Source organism: Gasterosteus aculeatus, chromosome 4, assembly GCF_964276395.1.
Source record: "Gasterosteus aculeatus chromosome 4, fGasAcu3.hap1.1, whole genome shotgun sequence".
NCBI classification, from domain to species: Eukaryota; Metazoa; Chordata; class Actinopteri; order Perciformes; family Gasterosteidae; genus Gasterosteus; species Gasterosteus aculeatus.
This window is the reverse complement of record NC_135691.1, coordinates 24,488,183-24,510,009: the sequence shown is the minus strand read 5'-3', so window position 1 is coordinate 24,510,009 and position 21,827 is coordinate 24,488,183. Positions and strand designations below refer to the sequence as shown.

The 21,827-nt window shown below is 42.1% G+C and overlaps 1 protein-coding gene across 4 annotated transcripts; it reads left to right on the top strand.

The window, feature by feature from the left end:
- Positions 1 to 4,976: 4,976 nt before the first annotated feature.
- recql (RecQ helicase-like) lies at positions 4,977 to 21,776 on the top strand. Of its 4 annotated transcripts, none has more exons than XM_040174400.2 (15): positions 4,977 to 5,256; positions 5,852 to 5,935; positions 6,991 to 7,209; positions 9,265 to 9,444; positions 9,569 to 9,675; positions 11,026 to 11,224; positions 13,394 to 13,560; positions 14,073 to 14,154; positions 14,261 to 14,409; positions 14,872 to 14,989; positions 15,073 to 15,211; positions 15,293 to 15,384; positions 15,472 to 15,688; positions 17,833 to 17,960; positions 20,178 to 21,776. In XM_040174400.2, the coding sequence occupies exons 2-15, from the start codon at positions 5,911 to 5,913 to the stop codon at positions 20,297 to 20,299; spliced, it is 1,944 nt and encodes a 647-aa protein (XP_040030334.2). In that variant the 5' UTR covers positions 4,977 to 5,256; positions 5,852 to 5,910; the 3' UTR covers positions 20,300 to 21,776. The 4 variants fall into 4 exon arrangements, with proteins under 4 accessions (XP_040030334.2, XP_077957564.1, XP_040030336.2 ...); XM_078101438.1 differs by having other exon boundaries at positions 4,980 to 5,260; XM_040174402.2 differs by lacking the exon at positions 14,073 to 14,154 and having other exon boundaries at positions 4,980 to 5,256; positions 14,284 to 14,409.
- Positions 21,777 to 21,827: the final 51 nt, after the last annotated feature.

Below are 21,827 nucleotides of genomic sequence, written 5' to 3'. Positions count from 1 at the left end.
GACACGAGTGGCAGAAAACTACAAAATAAGACAGGAAGTGAACCACACCGTGACAGTTCCTCTTTGAGGAACTGTCACTATGCTTACTATTTATGTGCAGGGCACTTGGGTGAGCTTGCTTGCAGACTTTACAGGTTAGACGCCTTTTGCAGTCTCTTCTGATGTGTCCCGTGGAGAGACAACCAGAGCATATGCCCTTGGTTTTTAGTAAGCTGGGCTTGTTTCTATGTGTGCGCTTTAAGAAGCGTGTACACAAGTCCAATGTGTGTTTATATTTACAAAGGGGACATAGTGGTTCAGTCTCATTTGTCCTTTCGGCAACAGCAACACTTGTGGCGAAACTACTGCCACGTAACTTTGAGACCTGTGACTTGTCAGGGGATCTAGGCTTCGCTCTACTTGCTAACTGATCTTGGAGGTCACCGAAGAGTGGGTCCCCTGCTATGCAAGCTTGTTTTTCAATAAAACATAAAAGATCTCAAATGATAATTCTGTGATTGCGCTCTTCTCTCAACTCATAAGCCTTGTTTCGCCACCTTTCCCTGAGGTTGTATGACAACTTGAGAACGATGTTTCTCTTCTTTGTTCTCGCTCTTCAATGTCATGCTTTTCTTGCAATTTTGCAACTTTGGCCATTAAATATGTTACCTCTGCCTCTGCAGTAATGCGTAGGGCAAGTGGAAGATGAGTCAGACTTCACCGATTGCGTATCCACATCATTGGCACCATCGCCTGGGTATGGGACCTGGGCCCGTATCCCTAAAGAATTTTTGTCCAAAAAGTGGCTCCTAGCGGCCAAATTCTAAGAAAATTCTCAGAGTCATGACGTTTTCTTAGAATTTCCCCTAAAAGTGACACAAAAATCCCAGTTAATATAAAAGCTATTCCTCAAGATTCCTAGTGCTTAAAAGGGCTCCTAAGGCGAGATCTGCTAAGAGCAGGGAAGAGGACTTTTAGTGGCTTAGGAGTTTCCCTAAGCAGCTGCACAAAATGGCCGGAGAGATGTCCTGCAAACACTGGATGACAGGGAATTATTGAGACGCTACAGATTGGATCGTGCAGGAATCATGTTTGTGGTGGATCTCCTTAGAGATGCAATTACTTCACCAACTCGACGCTACAACGCTATTACACCGGAGAAGAAAGTAATCACAACCCTGAGGTATTTGGCAACAGGGAAAATGCAACAATGCAGCAGTGATGACTTGGGTCTGTCCCAATCCTCCGTCAACAGCAGAGTCGCCCAAACACTGACAGCTTTGTCACAACCTAATATTGTGACACAATTTCTTTCATTCCCGTAGCACATAAAAGGGCATTTATGGACATAGCAGGATTCCCTGGCGTTGTGGGTGTAATTGATGGAACACATGTGAGAATAATTGCGCCATCAGAGGACGAGGCTGTCTTTGTTAACAGGAAGAATTTCCACAGCATCAATGTGCAAATAGTGTTCAATGCGGCCTGTAAGATTTTGGACATTGTGGCTAAATGGCCAGGCTCCACACATGATGCGAGAATGCTCTCCGAGAGTGGCATCAGACAGCTTTTTGAGAGACGCTATGTGCCGGCTAATTGCCACTTGTTAGGGGAAAGTGGCTACCCATGCAAACCATGGCTCCTTACACCTTACCTCCAGCCACGCCAAGGGCCCCAACGAAATTATAACAGGTAAGCCAAACAATACAAAAATCATGGAAATGAAATGCAAGCAATATGTTAGAGCATCCAAGTACTGCAATATTTCCATCAAATAATTAAAGGTCTGTATTCTATTGTAGGGCCCACAAGACAACAAGAGCGGTGGTGGAGCGTGGCATAGGCCAGCTTAAGAGGCGCTTTCATGTTCTCCACGGAGAGGTGCGGCTGAGGCCTGAAAAAGTCAGCAAAGTCATCATAGCCTGTGCAATATTACACAATATTTGCAAGGTTAGACAGATTGCAGAAACTCTGGAGGATGGCGATGAGGATGAGGATGAAGACAACGATGAGGATGGTGGTGAAGAAGATATTCACATTCCACAGGGGAACCTAGCCCAGAGTGGACTGCCTTACAGGGCAAACTTCACAAATTTACATTTCAGGCAAGCTGTAGCCCCATGTCATTTGAGAACTTGTGATGGTATTAAGAACTACCACAGTTTTACTGCACATCACCTGCAATTGTTAAATGCAAGACACAGAACACAATCTCTAAATGATTTCTTTTTTAGGTGTTCAATTTTAAGGCAGTAGTACTCCTCCTGAAGGGAAAGGACTTTTTTTTGTTGTTCAAACACATCAATCTTCCCTCCTGCAGGGATGCTGACGGAGCAGGTGCTGCGGATGGGAATGGTGTTTGATCCGCCGGGCTATCCTGAGTAGCAGCTGCAGGTGGTTCAGGCGGCAATCTTGTCAGCAAACTTGATGGGCCCAGTTCTTGTGATGGCTCCATGCTACATAAATACATAGGCCTAGTTTAATTATTGTTTTGATCAAATTAATTTAATACAATGAGCATGGATAACACATGAAATGGCTTCTGCAATGAATAAACACTGTTGATATGAATAACCCTGTGTCCTACCTTTGCTGCATTTCAAGGGCCTGCATCATTGACGTGTCAATGCCTGTTGGCAGCCCGGTGACACTGACCTCAGAGTGTCCCAGGACTTGAAAGACAGTGTCGGCCACTTGGGACAGCCGCTTTGCAGGTGGTCCACCCCCTAGAAAGAAACAGTCAATGAACTTAGGCATGTAAATTAACTTTGCCAGCAGGAGCAAGTTGCCAGATTATGTGGTAGGCTATAGTATTTTGCTCATCCTTTGAGTGAGGATTCCCGCTTGTGTGCTGCAATCTCATCTTTTGTCTTGGACTGCAGCACATGCCACCTTTTCTCACAATCGTCGCCTGTCCGCACCACCAGTGGAAAAGAGGCATTGATTGTTTGGGATATTGTGTCCCAGGCGCGCCTCTTGCCTTGGCTGGTGACAGTTGGGCCAAATTTTCCTCGTAACATACCTTTATGTTCGTTCACCAACTGGGCCAGCAACAAACCTTGCTCCTCAGTCCAGTTTGGCTTGCGATTCCTTTTTTTCTCCATTTTCTGTGTTTGTAGGATATTTGTTAACAAGCCTTCATAAATAGACCAGCAAGCAATCACAGACATTGATAAAAGCTGAGCCGTCTTACCCTCGTTAAGACCACACTGAGTTGTAACGTTGCAATTTCTACTTCATTAAGGACAGCCGCTTGAGATAGGTCATCTTGTTTTCAATGGTAATGGTAAATGGTAAATGGATTGTACTTGTATAGCGCTTTTCTAGTCTTCTGACCACTCAAAGCGCTTTACCACTACATGACATCATTCACCCATTCACACCCATTCATACACTGATGACAGGAGAACCATAGACAGTGACACCTGCCATCAGTAACTACCATCCACACACTGTAGTCGCAGCTACAGGAGCCATGTTGGGTTAAGTGTCTTGCCCAAGGACACAACGACATGCGGGTTAGCCAGGCCTGGGATCGAACCCACAACCCTCTGATCGGAGGACGACCGTGCACATGCTCAGGCGACGATTGCAATGGGGTCCATATGGGAGTGAAAGTACAAAATATGCCAGCTAGGATATTAATATGAGCAAATAAGACACAAATCATTATTTGAACAGGGTGTAATGAGCTTAAGTTTTCACATATTTTATATTCTAATGTTATGCTATAAACCCTACAGCTTACTATTCATTTTCCAGATATTTTCTTGAATGTGAAATATTATTTACAATTACAGTCTGCATAACATTAGAGTGTATAATTATGTTTATTGATTTGAGGGTACATCCTTTTCTCATTATCACCAAAAGTTCATTTTCATCAAACTTGTAGGATCAACCAATCACGGCTTTTGAAATGATGACTCATACCTAGCAACGGGGTCAACCACACCTCCTCACTAAGATAGGATTTTCCATCCATTCCTTGCTCAGAGTTCACTGAAAATGTTCTGGAATCACTTCTGAGCTAAAACTCAGTTTAACTTAATTTTTAGGTTAAGTTAGGAGCTCTCTGAGAGGATTCTCAGAATCTTTAGGGATACTGGCCCAGATCTTTCCACAAGATCTACTTCTCTACTCTCAACATTGTACACAAATGTACAGTCTGTTAGAAAGTGTGTGAGACGGCCTGCGTGAGTCTGTGGGACGGTAAATACTCAACTTTCCAACCCCTTAATTAATAATAGTGCAGAAATTGTCTTGCATAGTTCTGGGAATGCATAACTCTCAACAGAGAGATGACAGAGATGAAGGATATTCACTCAAGGCATGAACAGAGATGACATCCAGCCAGGTTTGTAACCATTTAGATGCAGAAATACCAAGGTGACTGGGTCAGCCCCTTACTCCATCCATCCATCCATCTTCAACCGCTTATCCGGGGTCGGGTCGTGGGGCAGCACCATTTCTCAAGGTTTCTACTTCAATAAAAAGAAATCTGTCAATAGTTCCAGGCCAAGACCAATATACCGGTGTTAAGGACCTCGCTGACTACTACCATGCTGAATATCAAACATTTTTACTGTGCAGATTTGGAGATTTCTTCAAAGTAAAAGCCCTATTTTTGCAACTTCAAAAACCAAATTTGTACTGTACAAATATTTATTTTATTGTACACGAGTAGTGCTGTACACACATAGTTCTATCATAGTCCGGAATTTGCTATTTAAATAGCCCTTTTTCCGGTTACGTGTTTAATACCGTAAATGTCAGCATACACGTGCACTAAAATTCAAGCGCCGGCTGAGTTGACCACGGAAATCCGAGTGTCGAGTTGACCGCAGTGAATAACATAATAGTGATAACAATTACTAGTTATCTTACATCTTGATGCCAAATAAACGTGTGAAGATAAATTATCTTTCAAGTACACCTATACAAATAATTTGGATGTCAGCTGCCCCTGTAACAACAACCACGTCTTCGGGAAATACACTGTGTTGTCATGTACACTTCCGGTTTAGCACCATGTTTGCATGCAATATGGCAACTTTGCTTAAACGCCTTACTCTCTGGTTATAAATCAAACATATGCATATGTTGTCTTAATTAAATACATTATAGCACGAGCCATAGGCGATAAAGTGTGACAATCTCTCAGTTTAAGGTGGGGGCGTTGGCGTTAGGCAACCTGCGAAGAGACTTCTTCTGCTACAGCAACCCTGAATCGAGGTCCACAACAAAAAACCGAGGCCGAGACTGAGCAGCTGAATGGTTGGTGATTTGTATTTAATTCTTATTTAAAGTCGTCCCAAACGCTTAAAAACAGAACATAATTTAGGCACTTTTAAGTAGCGGAACTGTATAGTGTCAGCGTTTAGTGATACCCAACTTAGCCACAGTAAGATAACGTTAGCTACTTGCTGCCCTACGATGAAACAGCGTCTTGAACTCACGTGGTTTGGTTAAGTATGTTATTTACAAGTTACATAGCGTTAGTTGCAGTCAGCTATATCTAGACCAAAAGTTGCATACGACTGTGTAACCTTTTATTAGTATTTGCTCACGAGAAGTAGTTGGATGTCGCTATGTTCTGGTCCCACTGCGTTTTAATAGGTAAGCTCTCTGTGATAGAAAATTAGAATATAAATGTTCCAGTATAAATGCCGAATGTGTGTGTAAACATCCCCTCTGAAAGTAAACCCCTAAAAAATGAATAGTCTAATAGCCTATAAGCAATAACCAAATCAGTGTGTGCCCCTCTCAGCAAACCGATCGTAGTTACAAACACACTAAGCTGGTGGTTTTTGAAAGGGAATGAAAGGTCAAAATAAAATTAATTCATTGAATATTCCTTTCTTTCTGTCAGTGGATGATATCTACACCTCCAAAGGTTGGCTGCTTTCCCAGCAAATCAGTCGGAGAATTATGGATGAAGGTGGCAGAACTAATGGTAGGTCTGTTCTTCCCAAGTCAGCTTTATTTGCATAAAAATGGAACCAAATGTGCTAAAATGTCAACATTGACGGATTTCTATGGGATAGTCCACCAGATCTTCTTTTAAGAGGGATGACCTCATGGGGACTGATTGCAGACCACACCCTGTTGCAGCTCTATAGGGACACTGGCGGGGTACATTGAGAAGGAATAAGATAGATACCTAATGAGAGAGCCTGCGTGACTATAAACACCCCGCTGTCTGTCCCCATTTTCTAAACCAATTAAAAAAATGACAATCAATACCAATGCCAGGTATTGACAGATGCCTGTCAGAGTTTCAGTAAAATTCTAAAATCACATTGTTTTAATTATGTACCTAATTATTATTATTATTAATGACAACGTGCATTTAACAAATGAGACATCCTTCTGAGTCATATTAAAAGTGCACGATCTGAGAATTAAATAGAATTTTGATTGTCTCTCAACATGGTGAAGATGAGACGGCAGCTCAGTAAAAATGCTTTCAAAGCCTAAATTGTTTATTATTTATTGCTTATTTATAATCCGTAACCATCATGGATAAAAAATGAACGTTTTTCAAACAGCAGCTTGTAATTGGAGAGTTGTGTCGTAATGTCTACACGGTCTGGGAATATGAAAGGATTTTCCAAGGATTCTGAAGTTGTCCTCAAATGGGAGTCTTGTATGCATACTGTGGTCAGTTAAGTTAAGGATATCCATCTTTTCAAGGACACCTCAGTATCACCGGATTTATAAAACCGTGTCTTTACCTGAATTTCATTCACAGTGTAGCTGCAAATATTTTAGTTTGTAGTGAACACTATACTGGATTCATGGATCAAAATCATAGATTATCACACTGATTAACATGTATTTCACTTTTTTTAAGTCAAGAACATTTGAATAGATTTCCTAATAAAACACCACATAAAAGTTTTACATCCTTTGGAACAACCTAAACTGAAATAACGTGCCCATGTCAACAACCATATTTGCTCCAAGTCACTGTCTCAAATTGTTTCTGCTTGGTTCCCTCCTGTTCAGATGCGCAGGCGGAGCTGGAAACTGTGGATGCCGAGCTGGAGTTGATAGAGCTGCAGATTTGCGAGCTCCTGCAGAAGCAGGCTGAGCTGACGTGTCGTAAAGATGCACTGCTGCAGCGACTGAAAGAGGCCTGTAATGCTGCACAGCCGTCATCCTCAAAATTATCTGGAGCGAATCCAGTGCTAAGCAAGCAGGAGTTGCAGCTTTATGATGGCACAGGTACTCTACACTCAATTTACATTTCATACATGCACTGCAATCAGGAAATAAGTTACACATCACCTAGAGCAGGGGTGCCCAACAGATTGATCGCCAAGGCAGTGCCAGTAGCCCTGGCCTGCCATTGTAAAAAAAATTGGTTCCCTCACTTCTGGCAGATGAGAGGTTCGTTGTTTTTTTTAATATCGATGGGATTTCACGGTATCAGTGTTAATTTCGTCGACGAAAACTATGACGAAAAATGTTCATTAATGACCTTTTTTCCATGACTAAGACGAGACTAAGACGTGACAAAAACAATCTTAAAAAATAAAAACTATGACTAAATCTATTCTAACGAGACGAGACCAGACGAAAATGTTGGTGGTTGACAAAGTCACAATACTTTTTTCCCCCCTAAATTCGCATGCAGCTAACAGGCAACAGACAGGCAAAGTACGGCGGATATTAACGCGTCATGATGACGTCGTCCACGAACCCAGAACGCTCACTCACATCGGTGCAGCGGTGGTTCTTGTGCACCGACTACGGACCGCGATGACTATTTTACGCTTCGGCGAGTTTGAACGTGCGCTTCCTTCGTTTAGTTCAGCTGTCTCGGTTTAGCTGACTGTTAGCAGGCTGAAGCCGCAGTGCTTCAGAGAAACATGAAGACCCGTTTAACAGACAGTCGGCCAGCAGAGATCCACGCAGACCTTTCTGCTCTGTTCTCTGGCGACGGCAGGCAGCGTTTCCTCGGCTGGATGAAACGGTCCGTCACAGGCTTCTCCAAACACGTCTAACATAATAAACTCATTTGCAGGTTCTGAAGCCTCACGCATTGAGACACACGCATTTCAACTATAGTTCACGCACCACATTGTGAGAAGACGGTGTTAAACCGTCTCGGCCACCGTACGTTCGTTACTAAGCAACATAGAGGCGCGCACACGTGACAGGTGGATCCTTTTGATAGAACTGCGCAGTGCAGGTGAAGGACGTGGCGGCACAGAGCAGGTGGAGGAAAACCCGCAGGACACAAGAGAGAAGAACTGGTCATGAAACCAAAAAATAAACAAAGAGAAAGAAAAGACTGTTGAATGAAAAGTGGGGGTCCCGTTTAGAATGGCTGGTTTATGATGCAGCCAAGAAAATAATGTATTGCAACAATTGTAGGACGTTAAGGGGTCTCTTTAGTTGGGACAAGCAATTTCACCGTGAAAACAATAAAGGACCATGAAGTTTCCGGTGGCCATGTCAAAAGCATTGCAAGCAAACAGACAAAGACAACAAAGCGTTTAGGTCCCTGGTCTTCCATTTCCTCCTTCAAATTTTACAACCCATTGTGGCCCGCGAGTCAAAAGTTTGCCGACCCCTGCTATAGACCTGTCATAGGAGGGACATCTAATGGACAACCAAGTACTGCAAGCTAGACGGTTATGCACTTGTAGACAAGTTGTAGATTAAATGTGACTAAAACTTATTACATTTTAGTCTAGTTTTCGTCGACTAAAACTAAAGTATTAAAATGACTAAATGTGACTAAAACTAAGATGCATTTTCGTCTAAAGACTAAGACTAAATCAAAAATAGCTGCCAAAATTAACACTGCACGGTATGCAGCGTTGTTGTTCCGTTTGGTTACCGCTACTACTCATTATTGTTGGAATGCTGCTCCAGCAGGTGGGCACCCCTGACCTGGAGGAACTGTATATGAGAACGCAAACTTCTTACTCAGTTTAAACAATCTTTACCTCGCCAGCTGCCTAGAACAGTCATTTACACATATCTGCAAATTTAGTACTGCAATAACGTGAGATTTAGGGACCCATGTTTGCAGAATTGATCAGAAAAAGTCCAAAACGTATTTGAGGAGAATCAAGGGACTTTGTTGTTTATGAACAAAGATAGAACTGGCTACATAACGCTGTGTTTATGTGCACCATAAACAAAGGATAATTCTATTGAGTGCTACATGTCTCTCCAGACAATCAAGTCCAGAGTTCATATGAGAGAGCTGCTTCAGAGACGCTAATGTTGTATGTTGACCTTTAACAATCTTTTGATGTTTGGTAGATTTTCCATGGTTCAAAGAAGTAGAGCAGCACCTAAAGGACCCGTTCCATCTCTCCACGTTCAGATCTCTGCAGCTGAAGGCCATCAACCTGACTCTGTCAGGCAGAGATCTCTTCCTGGTGATGCCCACAGGAAGAGGAAAAAGCCTTTGCTACCAGCTACCTGCCCTCTGCTCTAAAGGTACACCAACAAATATATGCAGTGTTGGATCTGAATCCCTGTCCTCACACTGGTCATGTTGGTACACCACTTGTAAGGTCATTCGTTTGGACGCACGTGTAATCACATCACATGCTCTTGTCAGGTTTTACATTGGTTGTCAGTCCCTTGGTGTCCCTGATGGAGGATCAGATAATGTCCCTGAAATCCATCAATGTGCCAGCAGTCATGCTCAATGCGTCCAGTACCAAGGTAACCTTATATTGTGCTTATTTATTCCCTTATGCTGCGATCACACCAAAAGCGAAGCAAATTTTTTGCGCGAGTAGATTCTATGCAAAGTCGATGTACAGACGCGGCTGTCTTGCGAAAGCCAATTTGCGTTGAGATGCTCCGCTCGTCATCAGTCCCGTCCTGCTGCCACAGTGTGAATACACTTTATTAAACTGCCAGAGACACACACACACACAGCTGAGACTGAACGCCTGTAAGTTAGTTGTGTCTAACAGAGAGACGCCGGCACCGAGCCGACACAACAGGTCATCAGACCGGCTGCTGGTCAGCCAGAAGCAGCACTGGAAGCAGCAGTCATCCAGACGCACTATAACTAACTAGTCGGGCGAGTAAACTAAGGCGAAAATGCTTTTGGTGTGAACGCAGCATTAAGCTCACCTTTCAGTCTGTTGATCTCTTCTTACGCCACTGTTTGACACAAAAGTAATTTCACACTTGTTTCGGCACAATGTAAATAAGTTAATAAAACCGTAATACACACTAAACATAATATACAATAAATTGCTTTACGTAGTTTGTGCTGATATATAGACCTGCAGTCAAACAGGAGATGTCTTTCTACTAGTGGGTTGTCTTGATGTTTCTTCCGAACTATATGGTAGCTAAATACATTTCTCAGGTATCCTACTGTTCTTTTATTGCTTAGTCTCAATTGCTTTCAAAGTTTAGAGCCTTTGAGGCATGTGCGTAAGCGGAAATTAAAAGGTTTGCCTGAAGGACCGGCCGACGGGGATGATGCGAGGTGTACTTTTGTGTGGACATACATACGTCCTACTCTCACTGAGGTTAAAGGTTAGCCGTCTGTATACAAACAAACTTGGTATGAATATTAGTTTACCAAGTAATCAATATGCTAGGTAATGACAATTCAAAAATAACAATTTTACCTTTGTTTATGTCAGACAACGTTCCCAACTAGCTGCATCCAGGGTCTACCTGAGCTAGGCCTGCATAGTCTTGTTCCCTGTTATATGCTTTTGAAAAAGAAAATGGTAAAAATTCCAGCGCTTAGCTTCCCATGGAAAATGTTCTTTGCAATCCCAGTTGTGTCTAAAAAAATCTAGGTAATTACAGATCAAACAATTCAAAATACATTTTATACATTTACATATGCACCGAGTAATGGCCCCTATTTGAGATGAATTGTGTAGGGAGTTAAAGTCCACACACAATGAAGGAAACAAACTAACCCTAAACTCATTTGGTTTTGGTTTGTCAAAATTGTGTTTTTCTAAATGACATTTGAATGAATATGATTGTTTTTATGTGATATCAGTTTTCATTGTGTGAAAATGTATCATTATATAGGAGCACGCCAAGAACGTTATGGCTGGGATGACTGATCCCAATGGTCCCTTCAAGCTGCTTTACGTTACTCCAGAGCGAATCGCCAAGAGCAAGCTGCTCATGTCTCGTTTAGAGAAAGCCCATAACGCAGACCTCCTGAGTCGGATTGCTGTGGACGAGGTTCACTGCTGCAGTCAGTGGGGACATGACTTCAGGCCAGGTGAGATCTGTGGACATGCATGATCTTTAAATAATTCATATGCTTTTAAAAGTGAGACGTTTTAAATATAAGCAGGCACACGCTCTCATACCCGCAGCACCAATAATTCGCACCGCGGTCGTGTGAACGCACCTTTACTGAAAAGTTGGGTGGCCATAGCCACCCATAACAGTAGCTCATGGTAGCATGCAAGATCATCCACTATGCCAGGGAAGTTCACATTTAACCATGGTTGGCTACGTATGGAAAAGTACATGTCACAGGTTGAGACGGACAAAGACCCAGGACGAGCATAATGTATGTGTGGTGTTAAAGCTTTCAACATAACATTACATGTCATTTAGTTGACGCTTTTATCCAAAGCGACTTACAATAAGTGCATTCAACCATAGGGATACAAACTCAGAGGAGCAAGAAACAAGAAAGTGCAATTTTCCTCAAATAAGCCAATTTACAATTTGCTTTGACATTTCAAGCATGGGAGAGCGGCATTAACAAGCAATGCTAAAGGAAGCAGACATCACAGTGCTGCTGCTACCAAAGCTACCACAGCAACCCCATCAGGGGCAACTGCTATGTCAAGCAGCACGTCTCTCTTTGGCTACCGGCTGCCTATGTGACATCAACGTTCGGTCTCCGTCCTCTGGTGCGAGCGACTCCCACTTGTCGGTTTCCCCCATATACTACTACCCCCAAAGATTTAAACTGAGGGTATCGCGGCGTTCTTTACGTGTTTGTCATTGAGATGCGGACACCGTGACTTAATTTCATAACGCGAATGACAGGTTTGATACTGTTTTTTCTTTATTTCACGCAGAAAATATACAAATAATTAATTGTGTCACACGGTACAAAAACGAAATGCTTTTGTACTTAATGCAGCTCTTCTGTGTTGTACCTAGGGTGGCCATTCGTCCAGCTTTAGGCCGGACAGTCCGGCTTTTAAATGCCCTGTCCGGCTGCAGGCGCAGCCTTAAGCCGGACACTTGTTTGTCCTTTGAGAAAATAACTAAAAAGGTCCGCCTTTTGACACATTACCTCATTAGTTTAATACATATTGGCTAAAAATGTGTGTCAAAATAAGTAATGTCATTGGTTACATTTTTTACTGAACGGTCGTTAATACCCCCCCCCCCGTCAACAAATAACTCGAAGAAAGATTTGTTCATTCATCTTACCACCCGCGCCCCCCCCCCCCCCGTCAACAAATGACTCGAAGAAAGATTTGTTCGTTCACCTTACCACCCCTTACCAAATGGCCACCCTAGTTGTACCTGCTGCAATCATGACGTCAATACATCGAGACAAACAAGGACCTTCAATCTAACATAAATGCTTTCAATACATGTTACATATCTGTAGTTACTGCACAATGAGCATAAGTCAAAAACTAAATGATTAATAGTCCCAAAATTCCAATTGACTAATATATACACTTCCGGGTCTTACAGAGATAAGCCACGCCCCCTTTCAGGCGGCGAATAAAGCGGCATGCGAATTAAGAGAAATAACTACAACTAGTCCGGCGTGTAAAGCATGGCGAAAATTCGCTTCGCTTTTGGTGTGAACGCACATATGTGTGGAGGGACAGGTGTATTGGTTAGTAAACGATAAATCAAAAAAAAAAGAAGAAAAGACTAAGGAAAGCGGATCTCATCCGCCTCAGTGAGACACGATAGCGGTTAACTATCACGTCACGCGTTCATAAACCTACACAATTGCTCGTTAAACAATGCAGCGAACATCAAAACAAAGAAATCTAACTTCTGCCCAGACATAGCTGGGCAGAAGCTTTTATTTATTCATTTTGAAATGCAGCCCTACTTTTATTAAGTTATTGAGAGAACATTATTTACATTTCCAGTCATTTTCATTTCTTCGTTACATGAAAAATATTGTCAATTGTAAGTATTTGAATCGTACTGAAATTATTTCTGTTAGTTGTGTATTGATTCAATGTAAATGTTGCTACAACTCTATCCCTCTATTTAATCAAACTAAATTGTCACATTATGATCTTCTGGACTTTTGCTTTTTACATAGTTGAATACCCCTTCCTGTAAACTGTTAACAGCGTACATTGGTCATTTGAAGTAAAAAAAACAAATGAGATGTTAGCAGGACTCTCTTATATGTATACAAGATTGATGAAGGCGTGCTGGTGTGCAGATTTTAAACAGCTGGGCATCCTGAAGAGGCAGTTCCCCAAAGTGCCCCTGCTAGGACTCACAGCCACAGCAACCGGAAGCGTCCTGAAGGACTGTGAGAACATCTTATGTGTGCCACACCCAGTGACGCTGTCTGCATCCTTTAACCGGGCCAATCTCTACTACGAGGTGGTAACCATGGCAACTTCACACTTTGACACACAAACGCGCCAAATATATCTCTTGATCAAAGACTCTTGTACAGTTGTGGTCAAAAGTTTACATACACTTGTAAAGATCATAATGTCATGACTCTTGAGTTTCCCGTTATTTCTACAATTTCTCTCATAGAGTGATTGGATACTTCTTTGACTTTATCACTTTTTCTGTTAACCCATAATAAAGTCATAAAAGAACCAACTTCATGAATGTTTTTTGTGACAAAAGAAGTATCTGTTCCAATCACTCTATCAGAGAAATTGTAGAAATAACAGGAAACTCAAGAGAGCCTCTTTACAAGTGTATGTAAACTTTTGACCACAAATGTATGCTTTTGACCACACCTGTCAGACCAAGAAATAATTTAAAGACGCAATATTGTTTTGCATGTTTAACTAAATCCTTAAAAAAATGTGATACATTGAACAATTCAGTTGGCTAGAGACGTTTACATTGGCACTAACAGTCTGCTTGTTTCTTAGGTTCGTATTAAAGATTCTAACTATGATGCATCAATAAGTGACATTGCCTCTCTGATCAAGAACCGATACAAGGATCAGTCAGGTACTGCGGCAAAACCGCATCATGCTGAGGCCAATAAAAATAAGTGTGTGTATTTATGTTCATATATGGAGAAGTCCTTTTCCATAATTCATTATGTGTGCCACAGGAATCGTGTATGTGTTCTCTCAGAAGGATGCAGAGAATGTGTCATCTTCGCTCCAGAAAGAGGACATCCTGGCCTTCCCCTACCACGCCCACATGGACCCTGATGTCAAGTCCCATGTCCACTGCAAATGGACCTTGAACAAAATTCAGGTATTTGATTACTATTATTACTACTTCCTTTTATGTTTGTATCTTATGTATGTATTTCTCACTTTTGACATTCAATTTAACGTTCTTTTTAAAGTTCTTTGGTCTGACCACTGAAATGGTTCAGTTCTCGGTTTCTCCTATATATTTTATCAACACCATTTGCCCAGTGGTCAATTTCTGGACGTGTGATGTAGCCATCACCAATATTGCTATTCCAGTGTTTCCAATAGTAGCTACAGACTATGTAGAACCACTACTGTTTTATTATTAATCAAGTTTATTTGTACTCTTCTTAGCTGCTGCCAATTTTGTGACTGTCCCCATCGGGAAGGGTCTATGGCAATGTTGACAACCCACCGATGTTAAATAATGGGCCGCGTCTTGTTCACCTTGTATTTGATTAAATTGAGCTGTATGTGCTGCTGCCATCAAGTTCCAGTTTGTGATTGTGTTGTCCTATAGGTGGTGGTAGCCACAGTGGCGTTCGGCATGGGCATCGACAAGCCCGACGTCAGGTTTGTCATCCACCATACCATCAGTAAGTCCATCGAGAACTACTATCAAGAGAGTGGACGAGCAGGTACACGCCGATTAACTTTTCTTGGGACAGAATACTATTTTATGTTGGTACAACTAAGTAAATAGCCGTCTGTGGACCTACAGGTCGAGACGACAGTCAAGCAGATTGCATCCTCTACTTTGGCTTCTCTGACATCTTCAGGATTAGCACCATGGTGGTGATGGAGAACATTGGTCAGCAGAAGCTGCTGCAGATCGTAGACTACTGCCAGAATGTTGACAGGTAGCAGGTTCTCAGTATGTCAGAGTCAGAGAGGATGGCTTACGCACATTGACTTGACTGTCTCGTGTTTGCTACATGAAGGTGTCGGCGCTCTCTCATGGCTGTTCATTTTGATGAGGTGTGGGACGATGAAGGATGCAACCAGATGTGTGATACTTGCCGCCGTGTAAAAGGTATCTGTGTGGCTTTTTAATAGAATTTATGGTTGCATGTGTTCTTTGGTGGTGTGGAAAGCCAACTTCCCACCTCTATCAATCCAGACTACACCACTGTGGACATTACCGAGCATGCCAAGCAGGTGGTAAAAATTGTCGAGCTGGCGGCGTCGGTGGATGAGAAGCTAACTCCTTTAAAGCTGGTGGACACATGGATGGGCAAAGGCCCAGCAAAGCGCAGGAAGATGATCCAGACCACCACCCTGTGTCGGCTGCAGGCTGAAGCTATGGTTGTGACGATGCTGCTGCAGGGATACCTCAGGTACCTCAGACTCGTTATCCTTTCCTGTTTTTTCTTTTTTTTTTCAAAGGCAAAAACTATCGCAGTCTTTAACCTTAATATAATTCAATATTGTTCATACGGAAAGTGTCTTAGTATCCCCCCCAGAGAAAGGTTGCTCAGTTATGTGCTTCCTAACAGGCATAGATCTGAGCAGCATGAAGGCAACGTTGAAGCATTGTTTTGGAGATAAAGCTTCGAAACTGCAGTGGCCACAGAGTTATAGACTGTGCCTAGATAGAGTGTGTCATAACTCTGAAACTCCAAATCAGCTCCATAACGCTCACTGGTGCTGTTTCCACGTCCGCTGCAAATGCAGGCGGCAGAATTTATTTTTACACGTCATCACAGAGCGCGCAGAGGCCGGAGCTACTTGTCTTATGTGTGTTGACATTGAGTAATGGTTATAACAACAATGAATAACCCACAACAAACACTCTTTAACACCACAACACACAGCTTGACACATAAACAATTTGTAACAATAATAATTGTACATTTATAAAAATTAAAATTTGTTTTAAAAAAAACCCACCGAACTGCATGCTGGGTACAGCTCACAACAAGAAGTAACTCTGTTGCTACATGAAAACATGGAAAAGAGCGATACTGGAAGAACAACGAGAGACCAGAGATGCACCAACACAAGTTGTGCCCAAGACAGGAGCTGTGTCTGTTTGGAGGGTTTTTGGTTTTGGAAAATCCAACGAAACATGGATCAGAAAATGAATGAAGTCTGTCGAGTCTCTGGTGGCAACACTAGCAGCCACAACAAGCTAACACGCTAATGAGCTAACAAGATAACTCGCCAGCCAGTTGCGAGCAGGTTGGCCAGAAAGAGACGAACAGCTGTTTGGGTAGCCGGGCGAGTGGCGAACAGCTGCAGCCACAAGAAGCTAACACGATAACAAGCTAAATCGCCGGCCAGTTAGACGAGCAAGTTGGCCAGCGAGCGGCTTGGTCCTTTTCGGGGTCAATAAATTAATGTCTTTATTTGAAAAAGCAATACCGGGATATACCCGTGATACCGTCTCAATACCGTGATATGGATTATTGGCCATAACGTGCAGCCCTAGTGTGAAATGCTCCCAGTTTATTGGCACAATACACGGTTTAGAACACAGCGGTGGAGACGTGGCTTCATGGTGTTTTGCAACACGAAAAGTGACCAAACCCTCCTTGCTCCACCACAGTCTCCCAGACGTTGGCTGTCAAAGCTCTTAGTGCATCGTTCATGTCTGTGATCACACGTCCCCGTCCCTGAAGCTGGAAGTATATGCACCAAAAATGCTCCGTTATTTCTGTCATTCATGCTCACATTTGCGCCACTTTGTGTCGCAAAGCCCAATGTTATTTTTCCCTTCTCTTTCCAGAAACTGGCAGATTGCCTCATGTTACGCTTAAAATCTTTTCAGCACTTTCCCTCTACTCAGCTATTGGCCCTATGCGTGCACACCACCACATTCAGAACATATCTTCAAGAAAAGATAGAAATAGCTGGTATTTGGAGATGTGTTCCGATAAAAGTATTCATATTACAATTGAGATGAATAATGAGCTGTTCAACACGTCTACAATAACTATTGTTCTTTTCTGCAAATAGCTATAGATGCCAATAACAAAATGAAGTTTTTTTTAGAATTCTTGAATGTTTATACTAACCATAGGATGGTGGAAATTGTGCCATACATCTTCCAAAGCAGTGCTCTACTATTGAAAAAAACATACTGTTATATTCTCTTATTGTTTGTGCCTCTAAAATAAACCGTGAGATCAATTAGATGCCATATTCGACCGTAAATGGAATTCAATGATGCACAAGATGTTTATTGGTCAGTTTTCTTTTGCAGGACTGGCTTGAGTTTTCTCAGAAGTTGAATTGTCTCTAACTGACTGGAACCTGTTGCTATGTATGCTCAAACGAAACTTGACAGGACTGGTCAATCACTCAACTACTTGTATACGCCTTGAAACAGAAACGACTGTATTTAGAATTTTTCCCAACACAGGTAGATAGACAGTAAATATTGTTTTGTAAAGTGATCGCTTCTAATGGATCGATTTGTAAGAGGATCAGGTTGAACCTCTGCCTGACATTGTGATGAAATTCTGTGTGGTGACTTCAGAGACGATTTCAGCTTCACACCATACACCACCTACTTCTACGTGAGGCTGGGCCGCAAAGCTCCTCTGCTGAAGAGCCAGACTCACACACTCTGCATGAAGATGAGGTCAACTGGGAGTGTCTGCTGTGGTGAGTAATGCTGATCATATATCAAACTGATGTTCCACTCCATCTGATATAGTGCTTATGTTGTAATATTTTGTTTAAACTGAAGTTCACCTTTTGTCAAAATAAAAGACTGAAGACTACATGAATGAATGAATTCAACTTTTACAAAGGTCACTCCACTATTGGATGTCCAGTTACTTTGTCAAACTTCCACAATACTCAATTCAAGATTGAACTCCAAGATTACTCCAGATTCTTTTCAGATTTGGACAGTGTGAGCTTGAGACCTTTTGTCTTTAGAAATCATATACAGACAATATTGAACTATGTGAGCGTGGTCCATTGGCAAACTACTACAATTCGCCATGAAAATTCAAGTGCTTTTTTACTCGGCCAAACGTTATCTAATGTGCTCCATATTTCTCATATGTCACGACATCCTTACCCTGTGGACATCATATGATCATTTTGAATGCTAGTCATAGCGCCACCTGGTAACAGGAGCTTACCTGTGTTGAGGATTAATTATTACGTATTATTAAGTATTCTCTAACTCACTGACTATATCCGTCTGACTCGAGAAGAGGACACACATCCTCACGACCATGGACTTTCAGTAACACACACCCATAGAACGCACTGGAGATCCGGATGAAGTTGATTCAGAGATTTATTGGAGCACCAATATTCAAATAAACCAAGCTCTTTCTGGAAAGACACCAACGAGGTGATGATACAACACATTAGTTTATACATTTCGTTGACCATTGGATTGAGTAAAGCCCTCCCTTTCAATCCTAACTACGTAACTCCTCCTCTCTACTCTCGTCCCACTGTTCTTCTCCTTGTCCTTCACTTGCCCCTCTATCTGGTTGTTGATGCTAAGCTAACTGGCTCAGTCTGGTCGGCTGAACACATCTTGCTGGCCCTGCCGTTCTGTCTCCTTGCATCTACAACACACAATCATGAGACCGTTGTCCCACAACTGGTGTCTCTACATTATCTTGTCCTAAACCTTTTGCCATCTCTAGTGTTATGATGACTCCTGTATTTCCATATCTTTGCAACCTTGCCTAGTTGGCATCTCACTATATCTGTCTACAGGCCTCCTGTTAGCTTCTCCCTTCCCTCTGTTGAATTGTAACTCCTCTACTGAGATATATTAATACCGTACTTACCCAATTTTCTAAAACAGATTATTACATGAATATATGTTGGACAATAAGAAACATTTTGCCTTAACACATGTTTTTTACCTTGCTCCTCGCAGATTAATCAAATCCGTATCAAAAGTTATCAGAAAGAGCTTGATAACGTTAAAAACAAAGTTTGCCGAGCATCTTTCCCGGCTTCGCTCCACAGGGTCAAGGACGACTGACTCGCAGGCGCTATGTCCGACCGCCGCAGGCGTTCTCATCACTATTATCATTAGTAATAGTTATTGTTATTACTACTATTAGAATTACCAGTATTAACCATCCGTTTCTATTCCTTGCTTGTCATTAGAAAGGTAGAAAAACATTCAAGTTCAGAGTATTTTGAAATATTTCTTGCAAACGTGGAACGTTTGGATTTCAACCACAGCGGAATCCAGGTGAAGTTATGACCATAGGGTCATATGACCTGCTGCAATTTTGAATATACAGTGATCCCTCGCCACTTCGCGGTTCACTTATCGCGGATTCGCTATTTCGCGGATTTTCATATTGCATTTTTTTTTTTTTTGGTGCATTGTGCTCTGCATTCTGATTCGCTAAAAACTCACTCCCGAGCCGTTCATTACAGTTCTCCAACGTAATCGATGGTGGCATGTCGGTGTACAAGGATCTTTTTGCAAAGAAGAAAAAAGAGCGACAACAGCTGCCTATCACTATGTTCTTCTCCCGAACAAACACACCTGCACCGCGGGCTTCAGAAGAAGAGAACACTGCAGAGCGCAGTCACGATGCAGCGGCCCAGTCTGAAGAGCAGTGAAACGGCCTACACGCGAGTCACTGTATTTGTATACATGTAATAGTTGCTAATTGTAAAAAAAAAAAAAAAGTTTTCTATTTCGCGGATTTCACTTATCGCGGGTCATTTTCGGAACGTAACCCCCGCGATAAACGAGGGATTACTGTATATCTCAAATCACTCTGGGAAGAGGGAGATTTTAGAATTGTTTTGTAGTTTTGTCAGTATTCACTACATCAAACAATAGACATTGTTCTACAATGAATTGTTACAAATTACCTGCAGGTGAAACCTGCGAGTGGCCAGGGCAGTGCCAAAGAGGGAAAGGGATCAGTTCAAAGTGGTGGAGATGCCCCTGTGTCCAAGAAAGTCAAGACAAACGTCTCCTAACCGCCCACCTTGTCTAGAAGAGAAGCTGCCAAAGTACAGTCCATCATTCTTTACTCTGCTGACTACTGCTTCTGTTAACAATGCACTATACATTCTCAGACTTAATGCTTCACTTTTGGAACACACGGTGTTGAGTGGTGGTGGAATCTGTTTATGCCTCTGTTTATGTCATTAAATTGTTCCTAAGCAACAGGCTTGGGCAATAAACATTGCTGGCACCACAAGATCTTATGGCTGGTTACTTCTCATACTGCTTGGTGTCTGTGAAAAGGCTTGATGATAGCCTTCTCTCGTTTGCATTAGCAGAGAAACAAGACATATCTGTAGGTCAGATGCAGGGTCAGGACAGTGAAGTTCCTTTTTAATTTGATCAGAAATCAAATATGACATTTATCATTATCGCCCAAGCCTGTTACCCATGATCTCTGCTGCTGAATTTCATGCGTTCAAGTTTGATTTGTTTTCACTGACTTCAGAGAGTAAATATTCTTTCATTGTAGTTTTATTTATTTCATGTCACTCTAAATGGACAGGAAGTAATGCATTTTATGGGGAGTGAGCTCTCATCACTTTTCTCCTGTTAGTGACTGACGCTAGGTTGTCACATGGTTACAGGACATATTAGCCAATAAGGAGAAGATGAATATGAACTCTGACCACATTATCAGGGACCACTACATTAGACCAGGGGATCTAGTCCAGTAAAAAGAAAAGAAACCGCTGACCAACCGACCAGGAGAGGAAGAGAGAAACAAAGGGCACTCGATTGCATCTCAACATAGAATTAAGATTGATGCCGAAATAAACATTATAGATAACAGTGATGGTCATCAAACACCATCACTTTCAGTTAAACCTTGTTCCGAACACAAAGCCACCACACTTCTGAGAGTGAGGAGCAGACCCTGGGCTGATTTAGATGAAGTAGCTGTTCACTATCCAGGTCCAGTTGATAGCAAAGCCAGCATCCCCGTGCCCAGCTCTCCATTGCACGCCTCCATCATCTCTGAGAGTGCAGCAGAAGAGCTCTGTGATCTGAGGAACTATTACAGCAAACAGCTGAGGAGAGTAACCATTCTCCAGACTGCTTGCAGCCTGTGGACCCAAGTGAATGGCTGGTTCACCACTAAAGCCCCAGTTTGAAGTTCATTTTACTGGACATAGGTGTAAAGACAGCTGCAGGGATTACAAATGTATGTAGGCCAACCAAAAGTATGCATCACCTTGTAAATCGCAATACAAAGCCAATGGGCTTCATGTCATTGTGGATTATTACATACATTTGTAATGACTTATGGATTTGTGTTGAACAAGCTTCTGAAGTCACTAGGACAAACCAAACAACCACCAGAGAAAATACACTGTTTTATCCGCACTCAGTTTATTATTCTGCTGTATGTTATTTCATAGTAGCATTGATGTTGACTGTCGGATCTCCATTTTGTAAACTCATACTAAGTGTTGTGATGTCATTATTAAATGTGGTTTCTATCAGCAGTGTGAGTGTCAGATGTGTCAAGAACTGAAGTTGACAGCTTAACAAAC